The sequence below is a fragment of the Ovis canadensis genome, chromosome 6, assembly GCF_042477335.2.
Source record: "Ovis canadensis isolate MfBH-ARS-UI-01 breed Bighorn chromosome 6, ARS-UI_OviCan_v2, whole genome shotgun sequence".
NCBI lineage: Eukaryota > Metazoa > Chordata > Mammalia > Artiodactyla > Bovidae > Ovis > Ovis canadensis.
The window spans coordinates 105,726,333-105,750,011 of record NC_091250.1 but is presented as its reverse complement, the minus strand read 5'-3'; the positions used below and the strand labels follow the sequence as shown (position 1 = coordinate 105,750,011).

The 23,679-nt window shown below is 38.4% G+C and overlaps 1 protein-coding gene across 11 annotated transcripts in view; it reads right to left on the bottom strand.

The window, feature by feature from the left end:
• MTHFD2L (methylenetetrahydrofolate dehydrogenase (NADP+ dependent) 2 like) overlaps window positions 1-23,679 on the bottom strand; it is a 142,576-nt gene that overhangs the window by 106,309 nt on the left and 12,588 nt on the right. For all 11 annotated transcript variants that reach the window (XR_011257801.1, XR_011257802.1, XM_069594367.1 and 8 more), the window contains 2 exons: window positions 17,551-17,735; window positions 16,814-16,936 (listed from right to left, as the gene is read on the bottom strand). Coding sequence is in view for 9 of the 11 variants with exons in the window: in XM_069594367.1 (XP_069450468.1) it covers window positions 16,814-16,936; window positions 17,551-17,735 (308 nt within the window). In the remaining 2 variants the exon portion in view is untranslated. The remainder of the gene's footprint in view (window positions 1-16,813; window positions 16,937-17,550; window positions 17,736-23,679) is intronic.

Below are 23,679 nucleotides of genomic sequence, written 5' to 3'. Positions count from 1 at the left end.
CCACCAAAAATAAAGTCTGACACTGTTTCCGCTCTGGTTCAAGAAGCCATTATTTTTCCTGTGAATTCTTGTAACAGCTAATTCTCTAGCTAATTGTTTCTATATTTGCATCCATATAATCTGTTCTCAAAATAGCAGAGCTTTTATTTTTGAAATGCATGTTTGATCACACCACTCTTCTCCTCAAAACCCTGCTCTTCTTGCTATTCTTCTAACATATCAGGCATCTCCTAGCTTGGTTATTGCTTCTCTGTCTGCCTGGAGGCTTTACCAAAAAAAAACTGTCAATTTAGCTAAATCCTTCTTTTTTTTCAAATCTTTGTTTAAATTCCACATTCTTTGTAATAGTATTCTGACCATGTTATTTCAACAGTAGGTTCCATGTCTAATAATGTTGAAGTTGTTTATATTGGACCAAATTTCTCAAGGAAAACAACTATAAACATTGGAAAAATATATTAGAAAAGAACTATCAAAGATATATTGTACAGTACAGAAAATAAAGCCTATATTTTGTAATAACTGTAAGTGAAACATAAAATTTTTAAACATTTTCAAAAAACACAACTCTCTGAAAGCACTGGAGAGTTACTTGAAATAGATTTGTAAGAGAATGGACATCTGAAAGAAATGTCACTGGAAGAGTTTCCCATCTGAGAGGTTTTTCTAGGCAGAATTTAGATAAAAATCTGTGGTCTTCCTTGCTTAAGGAATCAAAGGACAAAGTTTGGGGCTACTACAGAAGTTGGAAATTGAAGGGGTATATCTATCCAGGAAAAGAGAAAACCACAAAGGGGAGAGTCAAATTGTGTCTATAATTTCTTCCCTAAACTCTGACCCCTGGACAATACACATAAGAGGCAAACCCCAAGAAGCCCATCTAATGCTAAGAGAGCTAAACAGAATGTACCTGTGGCTCAACAAGGGCAAAGCAAAGCCTGAAGTCTTCAATGTGATAGGCATTCACGCACACAAAAACTTTTACAGCAAACATTATACTTAATAATGAAATACAGACTCTTTTCCCAAGATCAGAAGGTGGCAAAAGTGTCCACACCCACCATCTCTAATTCAGTATTTTATTGGAGATCCTAGCTGGTGTAATAAGAGAAGGAAAATTAAAAAAAGAAGTCTAAAGATCAGAAAGGATGATGTTAAACTCTCTCACCACAGATGGTTGTTTATGCAAAACCTTGTAAAGAATATGCATGACAACAAAAGAACAAATAAAGTGAATTTAGCAAGATCATAGAATATAAAGTCAATATCCAGAAAAATAAATTGCATTTCTGTATACAAGAAACAACTAAAATATGAAATTTTAAAAATTCTATTTATAATAACTCAGATCAGAAAATACTTAGGAATAAATTTTAAAATTTAGGGCATGATTTTTATAATGAAAACTACATAATGTTGCTGATGGATGACCTAAATAAATGGAAGGTGTACAGTATTCAGGAGTCCTGGTGGCTCAGATGGTAAAGAATCTGCCTGCAATGCAGGAGACTCAGGTTCCATTCCTGGGTTGGGAAGATCCCTGGGGAAGGAAATTGGCTACCCATTTATAGGTTGGAAGATTCAATAATATTAAGATGTCAGTTCTTTCAATTTGATCTGTTGATTCAACATAATTGCAAAGACAACCCGGTGAGGTTTTTTTGTAGAAGTTGACAACCTGATTCTAAAATGTATATGGCTATGCAAAGGACTTAGGACATCCAAAGAAATCTTAAAAATGAACAAAAAGGACTTAGGATACCTGACTTTAAGACTTGCTACAAAGCTACAATAATCAGCACAGAGTGGGGCTGGTATGAAAGTGAAAGTGTTAGTCGCTCAGTCGTGTCCAACTCTCTTCAACCCCATGAACTGTAGCCCACCAGGCTCCTCTGTCCATGGGATTTTCCAGGCAAGAATACAGGACTAGGTAGCTGTGTAGGGATAGACAAATAGATCAATGGAACAGAATAGAGAGCCCAACTTTAAATGGACACTTACACAGTCATTTGACTATTTACAAAGTTGCCAAAAGCAATGTAATGAGAGAAGGAAATCATTTTCAACAAATAACACTTGAATAATTTGACAATCATATAGGGAAAAAACCAACAACAACAACAACAAAGAGACACAATCCTTACTTCATTCTGTGAAGGAGAAAATTTGTCTTATCAAAATGTGTCTCTTTGACATGAGGATTACATTTTATCTCCCTCTTTAAATTCTTTAGCTGCCTAAAGAATTTAGATAAAGGAGTTGTTCCCAGAACAGAGGTACAGAGGTATCACCAGAAATATCTGCAAAGAATATGGGCTAGGAGTGCTGGGGGAACTCTAGGCAGGGCCTAGAAATCAGAGTCCACCCTGTATCCCATTGCCTCTGCGTAGCCCAGCAAACATTTGCTTCCTAAACATTTGCTTTTCTGTCTTCAGGTGAATTGCCTGCCTCTCCTTTGAAGTCCCAAACCTAACTGCCAAGAGAAACTGGGGAATGTAAGGAAACATGCATGGTTGGAGTATTTTATTTGTCTGCCACACACACACACAAAAACAGATCTAAACTAGGGGTTGACAAAATTATAATAATATCAGAAGACATGGGCTGGGAAAGGCTCTCTGAACCAGTGGCATTTAAGCTAAGACCTGAAAGCTGGAAAAGAATTCAGCTCTGGTACATCTGATAACCAATGTAGTTAAGAGATCAGAGGCTCAATAAAGTCCAATTCAAATAATAAAATGTGCATTATCCTAACATGTCCTCTGTATAATAAATACTCCAAAATAAAAATATAACATCCCAAGTACCCCTCAAACATCCTGATTCTCTTTACCATGCTCTATGTTTTCTCTTTTCCCATAGCATATCAACTTCTAAAAAAATACAGTAATTACTTATTATGTTTATTTTTTATTGTCTATCTCCCCTACTACTCCACAAAGGTAGAAATTGCTGTCCTTTTTTTTCACTAATGTATTCCTAGCACAAATAACAGTGCCTGAAAATTTGTTAAATAAATAACTACAACTACCTTTGATTTATAAATGAAGATATTGAGGCAAATGAGTGGTAAACTGGAAACAATTAGAGTAGACTACTGCAAGGAAAAGGTGCCTGATTCTCCTGCAATCTCTGATATCCCTCTTTTACAAATACAATGCAAAAAAAATCAAAAGTAGCTTTCACTAAAATCTTGATTTGTCAATAGCTGCATCTACATTATTAGATATTTGGCATTTTTACACTCTCCAATATAAATTTAATGTGTAAAAGATTCATGTTTCTTTGTTTTTCATTTATTTCTTCCTTTCAGGACTTGAAAAATAAGAAATCTCAGGTAAAGTTTTATGCAGGTATGTTAAAGTCCAAGTGTGGACAAGACCCCTGGAAATTCACTCATTTACTCACTCAACAAATATTTGTAGATTTACAATATTTAAATGATTACTGGGTGTCTACCATTGTTCTAAAGTGAAAAGTGAAAGTGTTAGTCTTTCAGTCATGTCCGACTCTTTGCAACCCCATGGACTGTAGCCTGGCAGACTCCTCTGTCCATTGAATTCTCCAGGCAAGAATACTGGAGTGGGTTGCCATGTCCTTCTCAAGGGGATCTTCCCAGCCCAGGGATCAAACTGGGTCTCCTGCACTGTGGGCAGATTCCTTACCAACTGAGCCACCAGGGCAGCTCAGCACTGTTCTAAGGGTTTAGAATATATAAGTGAATCAAACAAACAAAACTCTTATCCTCTGGAGCTCACATTTTAGTCAGTCATTTAGCTGTAGCCTCTTGATGAGCTGGGCTTCCCTAGTTGTGGCTCAGATGGTGAAGAATCTGCCTGCAATGCGGGAGATCTGGATTTGATCCCTGGGTCAGGAAGATCCCCTGGAGAAGGAAATGGCAACCCACTCCAGTATTCTGGCCTGGAGATTCCATAGACAGAGAAGCCGGGTGGGGTAACAGTCCATGGGATTACAAAGGGTCTGACATGGCAGAGTGACTAACACACTTTCACACTCTTGATGAGTTAATTATTTTCCCAGAGTAAATACAGTTTTGGAAGCTGTGTTCACGGTTCTCAAACCAGTACATAATATTATTTAAGTTACACCCTCTGGGTTCTACGTCAATGTTTCAAGACACAAAATACGTATCAGATGCTTACCTCTTGCCCAATATCATTTAAGAATTGTTACAGCATCAAGCAGTGACAAGACAAAAAGGCAATGGGAAGTGACTCGAGTCTCACTGTATTACTCCACCCCTAAATCTGAGAAGACAGTAGAACTCGGAGGCGGAGTGGATGCCCAGAAAGGGGTGGATCTGGCTCTCCACCCTTTCTTAGCCTCTTTCTCCTATAGCCACAGAAACTAGGCAGACATTCCTAGGCAGGCTGACTTCACAGGCTCTTTAAAAAGTTAATGAAGTGGGAACCTACACATCACGCAAAGGTTTGACCTTTATAAGTTTCTTGAGTGATGTGAAGAGTAGACGGAGATCCAAAGATTGCATTATTCTTCAGAAGTGGTGTTGAAGACACCCTGGTTTTCTAAACCCTTGGATTTCTAGACACTATACACTTCTGTCAAATACATTGTACTGAACTGGAAGCTATGTCTTTTCCACAGAGGAAACAGTCTGATAACCGAGCATATCTATTCTAATGAATTCCTTTAACACAAAAGGGAAAAGAAGAGATACTGTGTTTCAGGGATTTCCTGGCAAAGTTTTTAAGGATAGTGCGTCTCAAATTGTTTTCTAACCACCCCTTTACCCTAGTGACTATCACAGAATCATATATAGATTGTATTCTAGGTAAATATTTTTTTGAACTGGAAAAAGAACAAAGAGGGTCTGAGAGAAATCATTTAAACACTTCTCTTTAAAGAATTCTACAAAGAAACATCCAGACATTTCAAAGGGTCTTTTGATTTTGGTGAATTCCTTATCAAAGCCGAAAGCACTCAAAAATAGTTAAGGACATTATGACAGAGGAAAGAGAACAATAGGAAAAAAAGAAGCAACAATTGTTTTTCTAAGAAATTCCAGACTGTGAAGATATTTTGAGAAGTAAATAATCTCAAGTTACATGATATAGTCTGTTTAGGATAGCAACTGCTCAAAAAGACATAATTATATAGATCTGAGGGACTAAAATAACTCTTGGGATGATTTCCCTTTGGAAATAAATAGGAAGAAACACATATGGCTACAGGGACTAACCAATCCCACTGATATATAAAGCACATCTAAGTGATTTACTCAGCTTTCTCTATAAACCATTAAACAAAACACACACACATAAAAAAACAGTTTGCTTAACGCTGCCATCATGTGGTTATCATAAGCCAGCGCAGAATTTTCCATTTTGTTCCCCTGTGCTGTGCTGTGCTGTGCTTAGTTGGTTGTATTTGATTCTGCAACCCCATGGACAACAGTCCATTAGGCTCCTCTGTCCATGGGGATTCTCCAGGCAAGAATACTGAAGTGGGTTGCCCTGCCTTCCTCCAGGGAATCTTTCCAACCCAGGAATCAAACCCAGGTCTCCCTCATTGCAGGCAGATTCTTTACCAGCTGAGCTACCAGGGAAGCCCTTTGTTCCCCTACCTGCCCCTCATACAAATTCTCTGAAAAAAGTCTTACCTATAAGAAAAAATTTTTAAGTAGATGAGTGATTTGCAGCGATGACTTTGTTTCTTGCGCTTCCCTTGTGACTCAGCTGGTAAAGAATCCATCTGCAATTCAAGAGACCTGGGTTTGATTCTTGGGTTGGCAAGATCCCTTGGAGAAGGGAAAGTTTACCCACTCTGGCCTAGAGAATTCCATAGACTGCAGAGTCCATGGGGTCGCAGAGTCGGACATGAATGAGTGACTTTCACTTGTTTCTATGTTAACACTAAATCATGTCAGAAAGGATTTGAACAAACTATTGTTTAAAATCTGGCCCTTTTTCTTTGCATAAACTTTAAATGCATAAATTTTTTAATGACTTGTGACACATGATATTTGGTCCAAGCATAATCCAGTTTTAAATAATTAACTAGTTATTTTCATAGTAAGCTAGGCATATGCAAATTTGCCACCCCAAACAAAAGTTATGGACTTGACTATAAAAAAATCTATATTTAATCATATATTTCATCCATTAACCCACCCCATTTCCTGCTCCAACCTTAGGTAAACTTCATCCCACATCCTGATCTTATCATTCCCTTGACTTCCCTTCCATAAGAGTTCTATAGTATCCATTTGTATTCCTAATAGATTTGTTTTTTAAATAATTTTATTTAAGAATATTTGAATATAGTAGACTGCATATATTTAAAGTACACAATTTGATAGGCTTTCACATATGTATATACTTGTAAAACCATTATCACAATCAAGATGATGAACATATATATACCTCTCTGGAAAGTTTCTACAGGCCCCTTTTCCTCATCTCGTTCTCTCTTCCCTTCCTGCCCCTTAACCTCCAACTACTTTGTAAACACTTGCTATGGGGCTGAACTGTGTCCCCTCAAAATTCATGTGTTGAATCCCTGACCCCTAATGTAAATGATATATAATTAGGTTTATATGAAGTCATCAGAGTGGGGCCCTCATGATGGGATTAATACCCTTACAAGAAGAGACATCAGTTTCTGGTTCAAGATGGTAGAGTAGGACGTGTGCTCATCTCCTCCTGCAAGAGCACCAAAATCCTAACTAGCTGTTAAACAACCATCAACAGGAGGACGCTGGAACCCACCAAAGAAGGATGTCCCACATCCAATGACAAAGAAGCCACAGTAAGATGGTAGGAGGGGCACAATCGCGAGAAAAAATATTCCCACATCCGCTGGCGGGGGGATGACCCACAAACTGAAGAACAATAATACCAAAGAAGTTCTCCCACAGTTGTGATGGTTATGAATCCCACATCAGGCTTCCCAGCCTGGGGATCCAACAAAGGGACTGGGAATCCCCAGGGATCTGAATCTGATCTGCCTGATGTAGGGATCAAATCTGTGTCTCTTGTGGTTTCTGCATTGGCAGGCAGATATTAACATAACCACTCCAGCTTTCTTTTGATCTACCTTAGTATAGTGTATCTTTTCCATCTTTTTTCTTTTAACCTCTCTAGGCGACTTCACTTTCACTTTTCACCTTCAGGCACTGGAGAAGGAAATGGCAACCCACTCCACTGTTCTTGCCTGGAGAATCCCAGGGAAGGGGGAAGCCTGTGGGTTGCCGTCTATGGCGTCGCACAGAGTTGAACACGACTGAAGCGACTTAGCAGCAGCAGCAGCAGGCTTTTATATGTAAACTATATTCCTTGTAGGTACCATATAGTTGGATCTTGTTTTTTATTCAATTTGACAACCTCTGACATCTAATTGGATTTACATTTATGTGATTATCTATCATCTAGCTATGTGTTTTCATTGTTCCCCCATTTTCTTTCTTCCTTTAGAATAACTTGAGCATTTTAATGATTGGATAGTATCTCTTTTACTAGCTTTATTAGCTCTAACTCTTTGTTTTGTTTCAGCAGTTGCTTATGGCTTTATAGTATATAACCATAACTTATTTCAGTCACTCTCAAGTGACATTTTATCACTTTACATATAGCATAAGAATCTAACAATAATGTTTTATCATTTCTTCCTTTCTGACTTTTGTACTATTGCTGTTATGCATGTTACAAACCACACATTACATTGTTTTTATTTTTGGATAAATGCCAATTATATTCTAAAATGATTTGAAAAATAATTTAAGAAAAATATCATAAATACTTGGTCATGTGGCTACCAATTTCAGTGTTCTTCATTCCTTTGATAATATACATATTGTATCATTTCTTTCTGCCTGAAGGACTTCCTTTAACAAGTTTTACAGTGTGGGTATGCACGTGATTGTTTTCACCTCTATCTGGACTCTCTTCTCTCTACATTAATAAAAATGCTTTTTTTGCCTTTAAAGATGTTTTCACTATAGACCTCATGATTGACAGTTATTTCTTTCTTTCAGTACTTTAAAGATTAAGATGTTCCATTGTCTTCTTGCTTACATTTCTGAGAAGTCTGCTATTTCCTTCTTTTTGTTCCTCTATACGTAATGTGACTCCCCATCCCCTTGCCACTTTCAACATTATTTTTAATCACACTGGATTTGAAGAATTTCATTTTGGTGTTTTTGGTATAGTTGTCTTCCTATTTCATGGGCTGAGAGTTTGTTGAGCTTCTTAGATCTGTGTATATATAGTTTTTATCATATTTGTGTTTGTGTGTGTGTGTGTGCTTTACTCTGAAACTCCAATCCATTATGAAAGAATACTTATTTCTTATTCATGTAAGCCTCTGCCAAGAGTCCCACCTTCTGAGACTTCCCTGGTGGTTCAGTGGTTAAGACTTCCAATGCAGGGGGTGCAAGTTCAATCCCTGTTTGGGGAGCTAAGATCCCACATGTATTGTGACCAAAAAACCAAAGCATAAAACAGAAGCAACATTGTAACAAATTCAATAAAGACTTTTAAAAAATGGCCCACATAAAAAAAAAAAAAAAAACTTAAAAAAGAATTCCACTTCATTTCATCTCATAATTGGCAATCATCTATAACACCTAGATTTCATGATAACTGCAACAAAAATGGCTGTGGCTCTGGGAGGCCACATAGCTTTTAATTATCTCAGTCCAGAAGTGACTCAAAAAAGTCACTTATCCTCACAGCCCAGTAACCAAAACTCACATGGCCCCAATCTAATTGCCAGGAGAAGCTGGGAAATGTAAGGAAATGTGTGGCTGTTTGGCACACTTGAAAAGCAGATCTAATACAAGAATTGATAGAACTAAAGTAATTTCAGAAGGTGTAGGCTGAGAAAGGCTCTCTGAACCTGTGGAATTTAAGCTAAGACTTGAAAGTCAGAAAGAAGTCAGCCCTGGTATCTTTGAAAGATAACCAATGTAGTTAAGAAGTCAGAGGCTAAAGCCCTATTCAAGAAATAAAATGTACCTTATCCTAGCCTGTCCTTTGTATAAGAAATACTATCACTACAGGAAGCTTTCAAGGATATGGAGTATAAGAGCCTCACCAAATACTGATCGGTGACAGAAATTAATAAATACACTACTCAGACGTAGAAGAATATGCAGAAGGATGAAACTTCAATGACACACATACACTAAAAACAGCAGCTGTGAAGCTACAGGGTTCATTTATTTCAGCAATAACAGTCACTAAGAGTCTACCATGAGGCAAGGTGGAATAATATTGTTGACTGCAATTTCCCCTACTTTGGTGGAACTGATAACTAATAATCTAGTAGAAGAAACATAGTACTAAAAAGCAATGAAATATTCTATGTGGAATTGGTTTTCCCCATAAAGAAAAGGAGAGAAAGCCACAACAAAGGTGATTTCTAATTTAGAAACTATTTAGAAATAAGCAAGAAAAAGTTCCACAAAACTGGAGAAGTCCAGAGTGATAAAAATTTCTCACTCTGGTCAAGAACATTAAAAATTGAGCAATAAGTATTCTGCATACATAAATTCCATAATCTCTCAAGAAAAACAACTATAGTAAGACCATTTCTTTCTTTTTTCCCCCCTCCAAATGAAGAATCAAGGTTTAGACAAATACACATATCTATGTTCACTAATTAGGTCAACATCAACATTTATATGCCTACTAATTACTAGAAAAATTTATCTTTGTTAAATCTACACTGTGAATTCTAACTCTTCTTACTCACCCTCTCTATTTTCAATCCTTTAATCCTGTATTTCATTCTAATTTCTCTATTCAGTCCTTTCACATAAATTGGAAGATGTTGATCTTCAAAGGCATCAAACTAGATAACTGAAGGGAAATATCTGAAAAACTACTTTAGAAAAAGATAAGATTAAAAAATTTCCCCACTCTACTTATAATTTTCTAACCAGAAATAGATGAGAAGTAGATTTCCTAGAAAGCAAGAAAATACAAAAAGTGAGTAAGCATCTCCCTTGGTGCTTGACTTAATTCAGTTTTAAGACTGTGATTATGACTGAAAGAATGCTATAACTGGATATCTAGTACTTCTCTGCTACTCATATGCTGTAGCATATGAGTGAAACCTATGTAGCATATGAAACCTTAACAAGTTTCGTTTCCTTAACTATAAACCATGGATCAAAAAAATGTACTTACCGGTAAAGGTTCTTGTGAGCGTTAAATGATTTACGTATATAAAGCACTTAACAATGCCTGGCAATAATAAATGGCAAAAATTTGCCATTACTAATACTAGTAATAGTTGTTGTCATGGAACAATAGTAAAATAACACATTAAAATTTAATTGAGTGATTGCTGTTTCCTGGGCTTCCCAGGTGGCTCAGTGGTAAAGAATCTGCCTGCCAATGCAGGATATGCAAAAGATGCAGGTTTGATCCCTGGGTCGGGAAGATCTCCTGGAGTAGGAAATGGCAACCAACTCCAGTATGCTCACCTGGAAAATTCCATGGGCAGAGGAGCCTGGCAGGCTATAGTCCATTGGGCCACAAAGAGTCAGACACAACTGACTCAGGACATACACTCACTGTTTTCTAGACTTATATCTGAATTGCTGTTGTTGTTCAGTTACTCAGTTGGGTGTGACTCTTTGCGACCCCACAGACTGCAGCATGCCAGGCTCTCTTGTCCTTTACTATCTCTCGAAGTTTGGTCAAATTCATGTACATTGAGTCAGTGATGCCATTCAACTGTCTCATCCTCTGTCGCCTCCTTCTTATGCCTTCAATCTTTCCCAGCATCAGGGTCTTTTCCAATGAGTCAGCTCTTCACATCAGCCGGCCAAAGTATTGGAGCTTCAGTCCTTCCAATGAATATTTAGGGTTGATTTCCTTGAGGATTGACCGGTTTTATCTCCTTGCTGTCCAAGAGACACTCAAGAGTCTTCTCCATCACCACAGTTCGAAAGCATCAATTCTTCGGCACTCAGCCTTCTTTATGGCCAACTCTCACATCCCTACATGAGCACTGGAAAAAGCTTTGACTATACAGACCTTTGTCGGCAAAGTGATATCCCTGCTTTTTAACACATTGTCCAGGTTTGTCACAGCTTTTCTTCCCAGGAGCAAGCATCTTTAATTTCATGACTGCAGTCACCGTCTGCAGTGATTTTGGAGCACAAGAAAATAAAGTCTGTCACTGTTCTCACCTTTTCCCCTTCTGTTTGCCATAAAGTGATTGGACTGGATGCCACGATCTTAGTTTTTTGAATGTTGAATTTTAAGCCAGCTTTTTCACTCTCCTTTTCCACCCTAATCAAGAGGTTCTTTAGTTTCTCTTCACTTTCTGCCATTAGTGTGGTATTATTTGCTTATCTGAGGTTGTTGATATGTCTCCTGGAAATCTTGATTCCAGCTTGTGATTCATTCAGCCAAGCAGTTTGCATGAGGTACTCTGCATATAAATTAAATAACTAGAGTGAAAATATTGTCATACACCTTTCCTAATTTTGAACCAATCAGTTGTTCTATGTCTGGTTCTGATGGCTGCTTCTTGACCCACACACAGGTTTCTCAGGAGACAAGTTGGTCTGGTATTCCCATCTCTAAGAATTTTCCAGTTTTTTGTGATCCACATAATCAAGGGCTTTAGCATAGTCAATGAAGTAGAAGCAGATGTTTGTCTGGAACTCCCTTCCTTTCTCCATGTCCAGCAGTATTTAAGGTGAGAGCTAAAACCATTTTGGAGAGTCACTCAGTTTTCCTGAGTCTCTCCCAAGTACACAAGTTACTAAAATTTTGTTTTTCTCTTGTTAATCTGTCTCAGGTCAACTTAATTCCTAGACCAGACAGAAGAAACAAGAAGGGAAAATGTCATCCTCCTTGAAAGCCTACATCAAAAGATTGATGAGTTAATTTAAATACTTTATGTTATAACACATTGTTAAAGGTAATTGCATTGTGTTATGGTTTCCTGGGCTTGCCTTGTGGCTCAGCTGGTAAAGAATCAGCCTGCAATGTGGGAGACCTGGGTTTGAACTCTGGGTTGGGAAGATCCCCTGGAGAAGGGAACAGCTACCCACTCCAATATTCTTGCCTGGAGAATTCCAACTTATTCTGCTAAACAACAAATTTTACGTACCAGTATAATGTACATTAAGTCAATAAGTAATATAGTTGAGTCTTCTCACCTGCAATATGAAGAAGATAATGCCTACCCATAAGGCTATTTTGATGATTAAATAAAATCATCCCTATAAAAGAATACTTGCCACATAGCAAGCACACACTACTCACGAGCTAACACTGACAAGTTGGTGAGGGCGGTAACATGATAGTGAAGGCATGAGGGACCCATGAACCTGGGTTCATGTCCCAGCTCAATTACCAGCTCTGTGACCTGAGAGGAAGTTACATAACTTCTCTGTACTTCAAATTCATCATTAGTAAAATGTACATAATAATAGCTCCCCATCTGCATTGGGAAATTGTGAGGATCCAGTGAATCAATAAAAGTAAAGAGTATAATAATGCTTATAATAATAATGCCTATAATAAAGGCTTAATTTTAATCAGTGTTATTTTGTATGTTATTGGCTCTTCAGCTAGGTAGAAGACTGCCCTTTCTCAAAGCATCCAGATAAGTGTTATCACCATATCCCTTTGGCTCTTGCTTCTCGGTTTCTTTTTTTTTTTAATTTATTTATTTATTTTAATTGGAGGCTAATTACTTTCCAATATTGTCATGGTTTTTGCCATACATTGACATGAATCAGCCATGGGTATACATGTGTCCCGCATCCTGAACCCCCCTCCAACCTCTCTCCCCATCCCATTCTTCAGGGTCATCCCAGTGCATGGGCTTTGAGTGCCCCATTTCACGCATCGAACTTGGGGCTGGTGATCTATTTCACATATGGAAATACACATTTTTCAATGCTATTCTCTCAAATCATCCAACCCTCACCTTCTCCCACAGAGTCTAAAAGTGTGTTCTTTATATCTGTGTCTCTGTTGTTGTCTTGCATATAGGGTTATTGTTACCATCTTTCTAAATTCTACTTATATGCATTAATATACTGTATTGGTGTTTTTCTTTCTGACTTACTTCACTCTGTATAATAGGCTGCAGTTTAATCCACCGCATTAGAACTGCTTTAAATGTGTTTTTTTAAATATTTAATAGTAATATTCCGCTGTGTATATTTCTTATCCATTCATCTGCCGATGGACATCTAGGTTGCTTCCATGTCCTAGCTACTGTAAACCGTGCTGTGATGAACATTGGGGTACATGTGTCTCTTTCAATTCTGGTTTCCTCATTGGGTATGTCCAGCAGTGGGATTGCTGGGTCGTATGGCAGTTCTATTTCCAGTTTTTTAAGGAATCTCCACACTGTTCTCCATAGTAGCTATACTAGTTTGCATTCCCACCTACAGTGTAAGAGGGTTCCCTTTTCTCTGCATCATCTCCAGCATTTATTGCTTGTAGACTTTTTGATAGCAGCCATTCTGACCAGCGTGAAATGGTACCTCATTGTGGTTTTGATCTGCATTTCTCTGATAATGAGTGATGTTGAGCATCTTTTCATGTGTTTGTTAGCCATCTGTATGTCTTCTTTGGAGAAATGTCTGTTTAGTTCTTTGGCCCATGATTTGATCGGGTCGTTTATTTTTCTGGTATTGAGCTGCATGAGCTGCTTGTATATTTCTAAAATGAACACAGGACTCAATTTATTTTAGTACAAGCAGGTCACCATTGCCATCTAGTGGCAAACTGCTAGCAAATTCAATAAGAAGGAATATTGCCCATACTGCTACTGCTACTGCTAAGTCGCTTCAGTCGTGTCCGACTCTGTGCGACCCCATAGACGGCAGCCCACCAGGCTCCCCCGTCCCTGGGATTCTCCAGGCAAGAACACTGGTGTGGGTTGCCATTTCCTTCTCCAATGCATGAAAGTGAAAAGTGAAAGTGAAGACGCTCAGTCGTGTCCGACCCTCAGCGACCCCATGGACTGCAGCCTACCAGGCTCCTCCGTCCATGGGATTTTAAAGGGGTAAATTTTCTACAGATGTGAATTTAATTCTTTAAGACAAACTAGACATTTGGAAATTTGTGATACATTTTCTATAACAATTTGAATTGGATACAAATATAAGTGGGGAAAACTTAAAAACTGAAAACCACAAGAACGTTGCTTGGCAAATACAGCAGTACCAAAAAAATAAAGATTCTTATTTTGCATGAGCCAAACAATTGGGTTTAAACTCAATGCCAAAAAATTTTTGGACAGACTTGTGATGTTAATATACCCCTGATATTTTCCAGGTCCTAATCTTCTATGATATCACGTGAGTGTGCTGTATGTGTTGAATTCCTTTTGTAGTTATAACAGTATGGGATAAATCACTATGCTAATTTTAACATGATGAATCTATAGTATTATCTGTCAGAAGCATTTTTCTTAAGGGCAAACCTTAATAACTTCTAAGATCTGTTCCAACTTTTTGACCTTTTAAATGCAGCCATATAAGAGGAAAAGAATTAGAAATGGGAATCTGGAGTGTAATTTAAACAGCACAAATGTTATAACATATAGCTAGGATATTAAGTTATATTATTAGATAAGTTAAAATACTAGCACCATACAAAGAACACAGACAATTACATCATTCGGCTTTACTTTCTGCAAGTCAAAACCTATAAAATAATTCAAAACTGCACAAAACTACTATAATCTATAATATTCAGGCTAATCCTTGCTTATCTCATTGAAATATGCATGAATTTCAGAGCTATAATTCAGTCAAATGACACCTGTCTTCCAACAACACAGTTCAAATTTTAGTTATCACGGTGTCTTAACTGTCAATAATTATATAAGAGCTATCAACTCTCAGACAGTAAAGAAACTGCCTGCAATGCAGGAGACCCAGGTTCAAACCCTGGATCAGGAAGATCCCCTGGAGAAGGGAATGGCAACCCACTTCTGTTTGATGGGCTTCCTAGGTAGTGGTAAAGAACCCGTCTGCCAAAGTAGGAGACATTAAGAGATGCAGATTTGATCCCTGGGTCAGGAGGATCCTCTGGAGGAGGGAATGGCAACCCACTCCAGTATTCCTGCCTGGAGGGTCCTATGGACAGAAGAACCTGGAGGGCTACAGTCCACAGGACTGAAAAGAGTCAGACACGACTGAAGCAATTTGGCATGCATGCATGCATGCCGACTCTTTGGTCCAAATATCACTATGTAAGTTTAACAGATGAAGTCTGTGAATGCTTGGTCACTGTACATCTGTTACTAAATTCAAACACAGATAGCAAATCATATTGCCTCCTTGGGTTTCAGGGATAAATTCACTGACATTTCAAAAAAGTACATAATCAAAAGAGGGGATTAGCCCATAAAGATGAAAGTTCAACAAAGAAATAAATGTGATGATGCTGGAAGTGAAAATTGGATGTGAATCGAAGATCTGAAGATGGCAACAGCAAAGCAAAGATAAAAGAGACCTAGGCTAGCAAGAAGGTAAGGGCCATGACTGTAAAAGTCGCTTCAATAGGATTCTAATGGACTGTAAAGGGTTGGTTGGAAAAGACCCTAGAAGCTGATACCGTGTCCTTTGGAGTGATGCAGCTATGAAGCCAAAGGAACTTAGTCATTGCAAATGGATCAAAATAAATGAGGAACAAAAATGATGACAACGCCCAGAGGAAGTGACACCAGAATCAAACCTCACACTAAAGAAACTCTCGGAGATATTTCATGACTTTGAAAGGACAAAGGACAAAATGGAAGTTAATCCAAACTTAAAAAGAATTTGACAATTTAATTCACCAAGGCAGAGAAAAAATGCTTGCTCCATGTAAGTTTTATCATGAGAAGGCAAGTAACTGTTCAAACTCCTCTTGATAAGATTTTGGCAATGAAATAAAGTACTTTAATGCTCAATGTTTCTAATGTTTTAAATTACAGTGTACTGGATAAATATTAGTTTCATTATTTTGTTCATCTCCTCAGTCCAGTTCAGTCACTCAGTCATGTCCAACTCTTTGTGACCCCATGGACTGCAGCACGCCAGGCCTCCCTGTCCATCACCAACTCCCAGAGTTTACTCAGACTCATCTCCATTGAGTTGGTGATGCCATCCAACCATCTCATCCTCTGTCATCCCCTTCTCCTCCCGCCCTCAGTCTTTCCCAGCATCAGGATCTTTTCCAATGAGTCAGCTCTTCGCATCAGGTGGCCAAAGTATTGGAGTTTCAGCTTCAACATCAGTCCTTCCAAAGAACACCCAGGACTGATCTCCTTTAGGATGGACTGGTTGGATCTCCTTGCAGTCCAAGGGACTCTCAAGAGTCTTCTCCAACACCACTGTTCAAAAGCATCAATTCTTTGGTGCTCAGCTTTCTTTATAGTTGAACTCTCACATCCATACATGACTACTGAAAAAACAATAGCTTTCATCTCCTTACATGTTTATAAACCACGGTAAGAGAGTTTTTAATGTTTCGAGAAAACATTTTAAAGGTCACAGAACAACTGTTATTTTCCTATTGATTTGTTAAGATCCTTTGCCCAATTTCAACTTAGTCATTTTCATGGTCTCGCACTATTGTGCAAAACAAGAACTGCATGTATTATTGCCAAAGCCCGAAGTTTTCTTTCACAATTTTCAGTCACTATGAACATGTCATTCAGAAATTGCCACCTTGAATGCTACCATAATGGCTAGTCCCTTTCTGAACCTATTTTATAAATGACTTGTGGTGTCATGACATAATGTTGAAAGACGTCCTTGCCCCTAACCAAATTAGATACACAGAAGAGCATTATGTACCTGGCAGTGGCAACTGAACTAATATACCACTGACTCTTGGGTCCGCATTCAATTGATCAGTTATATCCAACAGTTCTTCCTGAGAAACATCCTTAGGTTTTAGAATGATCTCACTACAGATACCTGAAAGAAAAACAAGCACAGAAAGTCACTTGACTAACAAAGATGTGTTTTTTCATTAATGGTGTCTTACACAGTGTTTGATTGGTTCCCTCTGTTCTTATCCCACTGAAAGAAAAGGCCCTTCTACAAAAGTGATGTTCAAAGCACCATCAGGACAGAACTTTTAAATGGTACAGATGTTTTCTTATGATTCACATGCATTCTTTGGCCCAGTATCCCATGCGACAAATTGCACTTATTTGTGATGAGCTACTGTTAGTGGATTCGAGGAGAGTAAAAATACCAATACCACCACCACCACCACCATGAACTAGCCAGGTTAATGTGATTTAAAAAAAAAAAAACAAAAAACAGGCCCTTTAAATGTAACAAGTTGCTCTCATGTTTCCCAACAGGATCAGAAATCACACTAAGTTGATTTAAAGAAATTTGAAGAAAAAAAGAATAAGAAATGAATGTGAATGTTGGGAACTAAATAATCTACAGAATGGCAATAAATAATAACACGTTATTCAAATAGCATTTAGTCGACAGTTATCATTCATAATTATCACACTTTGAAGTAAAACCAGAAAACGTTATCTAGTAACAAGTACAGCTAAAATGCTCCCCACCTACAGCAGCAGCGGCTTTAATCTTCCTCCTGACATACGTGTGGCTTGCTGGGTTATCACCCACTAATATGATACTGAGGTGGGGCCTTCTGTTCCCAAGGGAAACCCAAGAGTCCACGCCATGCTGGATTTCTTTCTGGATTTGTTTGGCCATTTCAGTTCCTGAGATAATAATTGCATCATATCTGTGGAAAACAAACAAAAAACAAATATACTACTAAGAAGGCAGTAAGGACTATCCAGCCACATCAATTTTAAGTACGAGAGTGAACAAAATATCTATGATCCCCTAAGCGAGCAACCAAACTTTGATTTTTTTCAGATATATTTGACACTCATTCTTCAGGTTCAGAAATGCATGCGTAACTTTTTAAAACTAGTCCAACTCTGGTTTTTAGTTCTGCATTATGATCTGTCTATAGTATACATTTCTTCATCACTTTCACATATGTTTTCTAATTATCAAATCACATACTCAAGACCTAGAATATTGGTTCTATTAAAAGCTCTGCCTTTTTTTTTTTTTCAGAAGAGACAGATCAGCACAGTCGAGTTAAAACTGGCCCCTATCTTCAAAGCCCCAGACATGTTGCATATACCTGGCCCCACAGCCTTTTGACCCAAAGACAAAGTCAGTTCATTCTTAATAGTACATCCAGTACAAAATCCTGAAGTCATGAGTTCTATACTACACAGCTGCTCTCATTTGCTCCAAGAAAAATTGTGCCCCACAGCTTTTGGACTCTGTGACGACAGCTGCCAGTACTGCCATGCTTGTCATTGATGGGATCAGGTCAGGAACCAAGTGGCTGTTTCCCCTTCTCCCCACAGCACCACCCCCACCACCCTGCTCATACCAAGGCATTATTTCTAACAGAAAAAACACACAAAACATTACTTCACAGCAGTTTATAAGTGTTTAAGAAGGTAAAGCATGCTAGACTTTGATAGACGACATAAATTTATCTCTGGAAAGGCACAAAAATGAATGCATTATGGGAAGGCTTTACTGCTCTCCATGATCTCAAATTTTAAAGTGGTGAATTAATATTGCTCCTACTACATGCAGGAGACATAAGAGAAGTGGGTTCAAACCCTGGGTCAGGAAGATCTCCTGGAGGAAGGCATGGCAATCCACTCCAATGGAGAATCCCATGGACAGAGGAGCCTGATGGGCTATGGTCCCTAGGGTCACAAAGAGTCGGACACGACTGAAGAAACTTAGCATGCATGCACACACTACTGCATGTTTAGTTTTTAAAGGTATTAGATAAAAAATAGTTCCATCTGGTGGAACTTTGAAAGGTCTTTCACTATTGAACCTTTCACTATTGAAAGGTCTGGTGGAAGCATGATCTATAGTGCATGAATATTATACAAAACACTAAATGCAGGTCAATGAATATTATGCAAGAGAAGAAATGGAAGAAAGAAAAACCTTTACCAACTTAATTTTTTCAATCACCTGTACAACTTTTATGTTCTAATGAGAGCAGGCATCATGAATATCAGCCAGCACGAACAAAATGAAAACGTGTCACCCCTTCCAAATAAGTCAGCTCCCCTTTCTGACAGGTTGGTATACACACATGCAGAACCAGATCAAGAACAACTTATTTCAACCTGGCACCAGTGGTCTACAGGGTTCATCCAATTATGATGTCAACAATATTCTGCTAAGAAGTGATCCTGAAATACAGTCTATGGATATATACATCAAAATGGCCCGGGAAGCTTACTGAACTTGCAATTTCTGGACGCCCTCCCTCCATCACACCCATGAGTCAGGACCCCTGGGGGAGAAGAGACAGCCTGGCAATCTATACATCTAACAGGCTCCCACAGGTATTCTTATGTATAAGCATGTTTGAAAACCACTTCTTTAGTTCAACACTAAAGTGTATTTTAATAATAATGTGTCTGCTAAGTCACTTCAGTCGTGTCCGACTCTTTGCAACCCTATGGAGCTCTCCAGGCTCCTCTGTCTGTGTGATTCTCCCGGCAAGAATACAGGAGAGGGTTGCCATGCTCTCCTCCAGGGGATCTTCCTGACCCAGGGATCTTACATCTCCTGCATTGGCAGGTGGGTTCTTAACCACTAGCACCAGGTTCTTAACCTGGGAAGCCCCTATAATAATCATAACCATAGGTAAACAAGTAACTGGTTTTGGTATCAGGGTGAAACTGCCCTCATAGAATGAGTTAGAAAGTATCCATCCCTCTTCACATTTCCAGAAGAGTGTGTGTAGAATCGGTTTTATTTCTTCCTTAAATGTTTGGTGGAATTCACTTGTGAAGCTCCCTGGCCCTGGGCTTTCTTTGTGGTAAGGTTTAAAACTACAAATTTAAATTATTTAATACAGAGGGCTCTTTAGGTTATCTACCATTTCTTGAGTGACCTTTTGTAGTTTGTATCTTTGTACATTCTAATAATTGGTATTAATACATAATTATCAGACTAAAGATAAAATACATTCACTTTTGAGTTTAAATTTTATTTTTCAGGATTAAGAAACACACTTTTTTCATTATTTACTTTGAATTCCTGATGCTCATTTGTTATTGATTCATTTAAGTGGACTTTAAATACTAAGGGCCTTCCCAGGTAGCACAATGGTAAAGAATCTGCCTGTTAATGCAGGAGACACAAGAGGTATGGATTTGATCCCTGGGTCGAGAAGATCCCCTGGAAAAGGAAACAGCAACCCAGTCCAGTATTCTTGCCTGGAAAATTCCATGGACAGAGGAACCTGGTGTGCTACAGTCCATGGGATTGCCAAGAGTCAGATACAACTGAGCACACACACACACACACACACACACACACACACACACATTAATACTGAAAGAACAAGGACCTCCTATATTAACAAGTACTAAGGGCCTGCAGATATGGCAAACAATTTCAACATGATTCGTTTATAAGAGGTAGAAAAAAAATAAAATAAACAAATAATAAAATAAACAGTAGTTAAAAAAAATACTTTCCAAAAAGTAAGTTGTGTCAACAATATTCAGATAGGCAAAATACTCTGCTTTAGAAGTGAGTTTATCTGCTAACATATATCTGAAGTCACTTTCAAAGAAGTCACTTTTAAAGAAGTCACTTTTAAAGAAGTGACTTCAGATGTAAAGAACATACATTTGTATTTTAAAATATAAAACCATCTGAGCTCCATGTTGCATTTTAAGAGCATATGAATAGCAATGCAGCTGCTTACATGTTTTATTAGCCAATTCTCTGTTAAATACAGTGATTTATCCATAGATTATTGTGAAACTGGCAACAGTGGACATAATTCAGGATAATTACAGCCTAGAAACTATAAAACTGTGTGACCTTGAGAATGTCAGAGATGATAATGGCATAAACTGATTCCTGACTTCCAAAAAGACAATCTATTTGCAGATTAAACTTGATTGCACCTTTTCTGTTGGAGGCTGAGGTGACAGGGCTTAACTTTACATGATAGCACTGATGTGCTAAATTGGCCTGCTAATTACAGCTGACATGGTTTGGCCTGGCCTAGCTGGTGTTTACAGATAAACACCCATATGATTGCTACCCAATTATGAAGAGGGACTTAGAGCATTTTCAGTCGTAGCTGGTCCATCAAACTGATTTCCCCAGTCACTGGAGAAGCTGAGCAAGCCTGGCTCTGTGGGAGTCACAATGTAAGGATAAATGAAGTGACCTCGAATTAGTGGAGGGCCAATGCAAGATGCCTGCATCAGTCTACCTGCTAGAAGTACTGGTAAACACACACATTAACAGCTCACATAGACCTCAGTGCATAAAGAAATGAGATTTTTTTAAACATGCATATTGTTGAAAACTGTTAAATATCAGCAACAACTCAAATGTTCAGCCATAGAAGCACACAGCTCCTAAGAATTCAACTTCAGATCTCAATTGCTGTCAATCCATTCTCCACACTGCAGCCAGAGCAATTTTCCAAATGGAAACATGCCAGCTCCCTTGTTAAAACTGGACTATATACCCATTGAAAAAATTAATTTAATAAATAAATATTGAACACTGCTTATATGCCAGGCACTACTCTATGCACCAGGAATACAAATAATAGTACACAAAACAAATTACTCACTTTCACAGAAACTATATTTGTAGTTGAAGAAGACATAAGCAAAATTTTAAAGCAAATATTTAATATATTATGTGTGAGAAATAGAAAGAAAAGGCATTTGTGGAGGCCAGATTTACTATTTTCCATAAGAAGGTTAAAGTGTCACTTCCCTGATTAATAGGGTAACAACTGAGTGTAAACGAAGAAGTGAAGGAATATGTTTTGTGGTTACCTGGAGAATTTAGGGTGAGGGAAGTACCTAGCAAGCACAAAGGACTTTAAGCTGGAGCATGCCTGGTATGTTTGATGAATAGCAACGAGGCCAGTGGCTGCAGTGGAAAGAACAAATGGGCCAGAACAGGATGTAAAGTCAGAGAAGGAGTGTGACCTCAGATCACATTGCATTCCAGGCCTTTGAAAAGACGCTGGCTGCTTCTGTGAGAAAGCAGGCATTTGAAGATTTGAGGAGTGTCATGACCTGATTTTCATTATTCAGTGATAACTGGTTAAAATGTGGAGACTCTACAGGAGGAAGCAGGGAAGTGAGGACGCCAGTGAAGAGGCTAGTGTGGAATCTCAGGCTTGGACATGGGCGGAGCAGGCAGTCAAGGTGCTGAGAGTAGCCTGATTCTGAATCTATTTTGAGGGTGGAGCCACTGGGATTTACTGAGACTGACTATAGGGTGTAAAGAAAACAGAACAGAAGTCAAACATGACTCCAAAATTTTTTACATGAAAAGCTGAGGGAAAGGGAGTTTTAATTCAAATCCAAATGTCCTGTAGCTTACATGCCCCTGCATGAGCTTTCTTCAGCCTCATGGTGCTTACCAAGTCCCACAGTACACACAGCTACATTTCAGTTTATCACTTGTGCCAGTTATTTCTGGGCCTTCATATACACTATTCCTTTGACCTAAAACACTCTTCATCCTCCTCCTCACTTCTCTAACATCCCTACCAAATCTGTTCCTCATTCATTCCCACACGGTCCTCAAGTCTCAGCTTGGAAGGCAATCTGGGAAATGCCCCCTGACACCTTCAAACTGGGGATCTGCCTCTGCTAAGAGTGCTCACAGCACCCAGCTCTTACCCTCATGTAGAGTCTTAAGTCCTTATTAAAATTACTGTCCCCCTCACAACACTCTAAGCTGTGTAGGACAGGAAGCTTATATTTACTACTGTGTTTATAAAATATTTGTGGGATTATCAGAGTTAAATTGTTTATTGTATTACAGTTTTGGAGTTAATATGTAGCCACTGAAAATAACGATAAAAACAGCATAAAATTAAGTGAAGAAATTAAATGAAAAATATGCCAACGCTTTTGACTGTGTGGATCACAATAAACTGTGGAAAATTCTGAAAAAGATGGGAATACCAGATCACCTGACCTGCCTCTTGAGAAACCTGTAGGCAGGTCAGGAAACAACAGTTAGAACTGGACATGGAACAACAGACTGGTTCCAAATAGGAAAAGGAATACGTCAAGGCTGTATATTGTCACCCTCCTTATTTAACTTCTATGCAGAGTACATCATGAGAAACGCTGGGCTGGAGGAAATGCAAGCTGGAATCAAGATGGCCGGGAGAAATATCAATATCCTCAGATATTGCAGATAACACTACCCTTATGGCAGAAAGTGAAGAAGAACTAAAGAGCCTCTTGATTAAAGTGAAAGACGACAGTGAAAAAGTTGGCTTAACGCACAACATTCAGAAAACTAAGATCATGGCATCTGGTCCCATTATTTCATGGCAAATAGATGGGGAAACAGTGGAAACAGTGGCTGACTTTATTTTTCTGGGCTCCAAAATCACTGCAGATGGTGACTGCAGCCATGAAATAAAAAGATGTTTACTCCTTGGAAGGAAAGTTATGACCAACCTAGACAGCATATTAAAAAGCAGAGATATTAGTTTGCCAACAAAAGTCTATCTAAGCAAGGCTATGGTTTTTCCAGTGGTCATGTATGGATGTGAGAGTTGGACTATAAAGAAAGCTGAGCACCAAAGAATAGATGCTTTTGAACTGTGGTGTTGG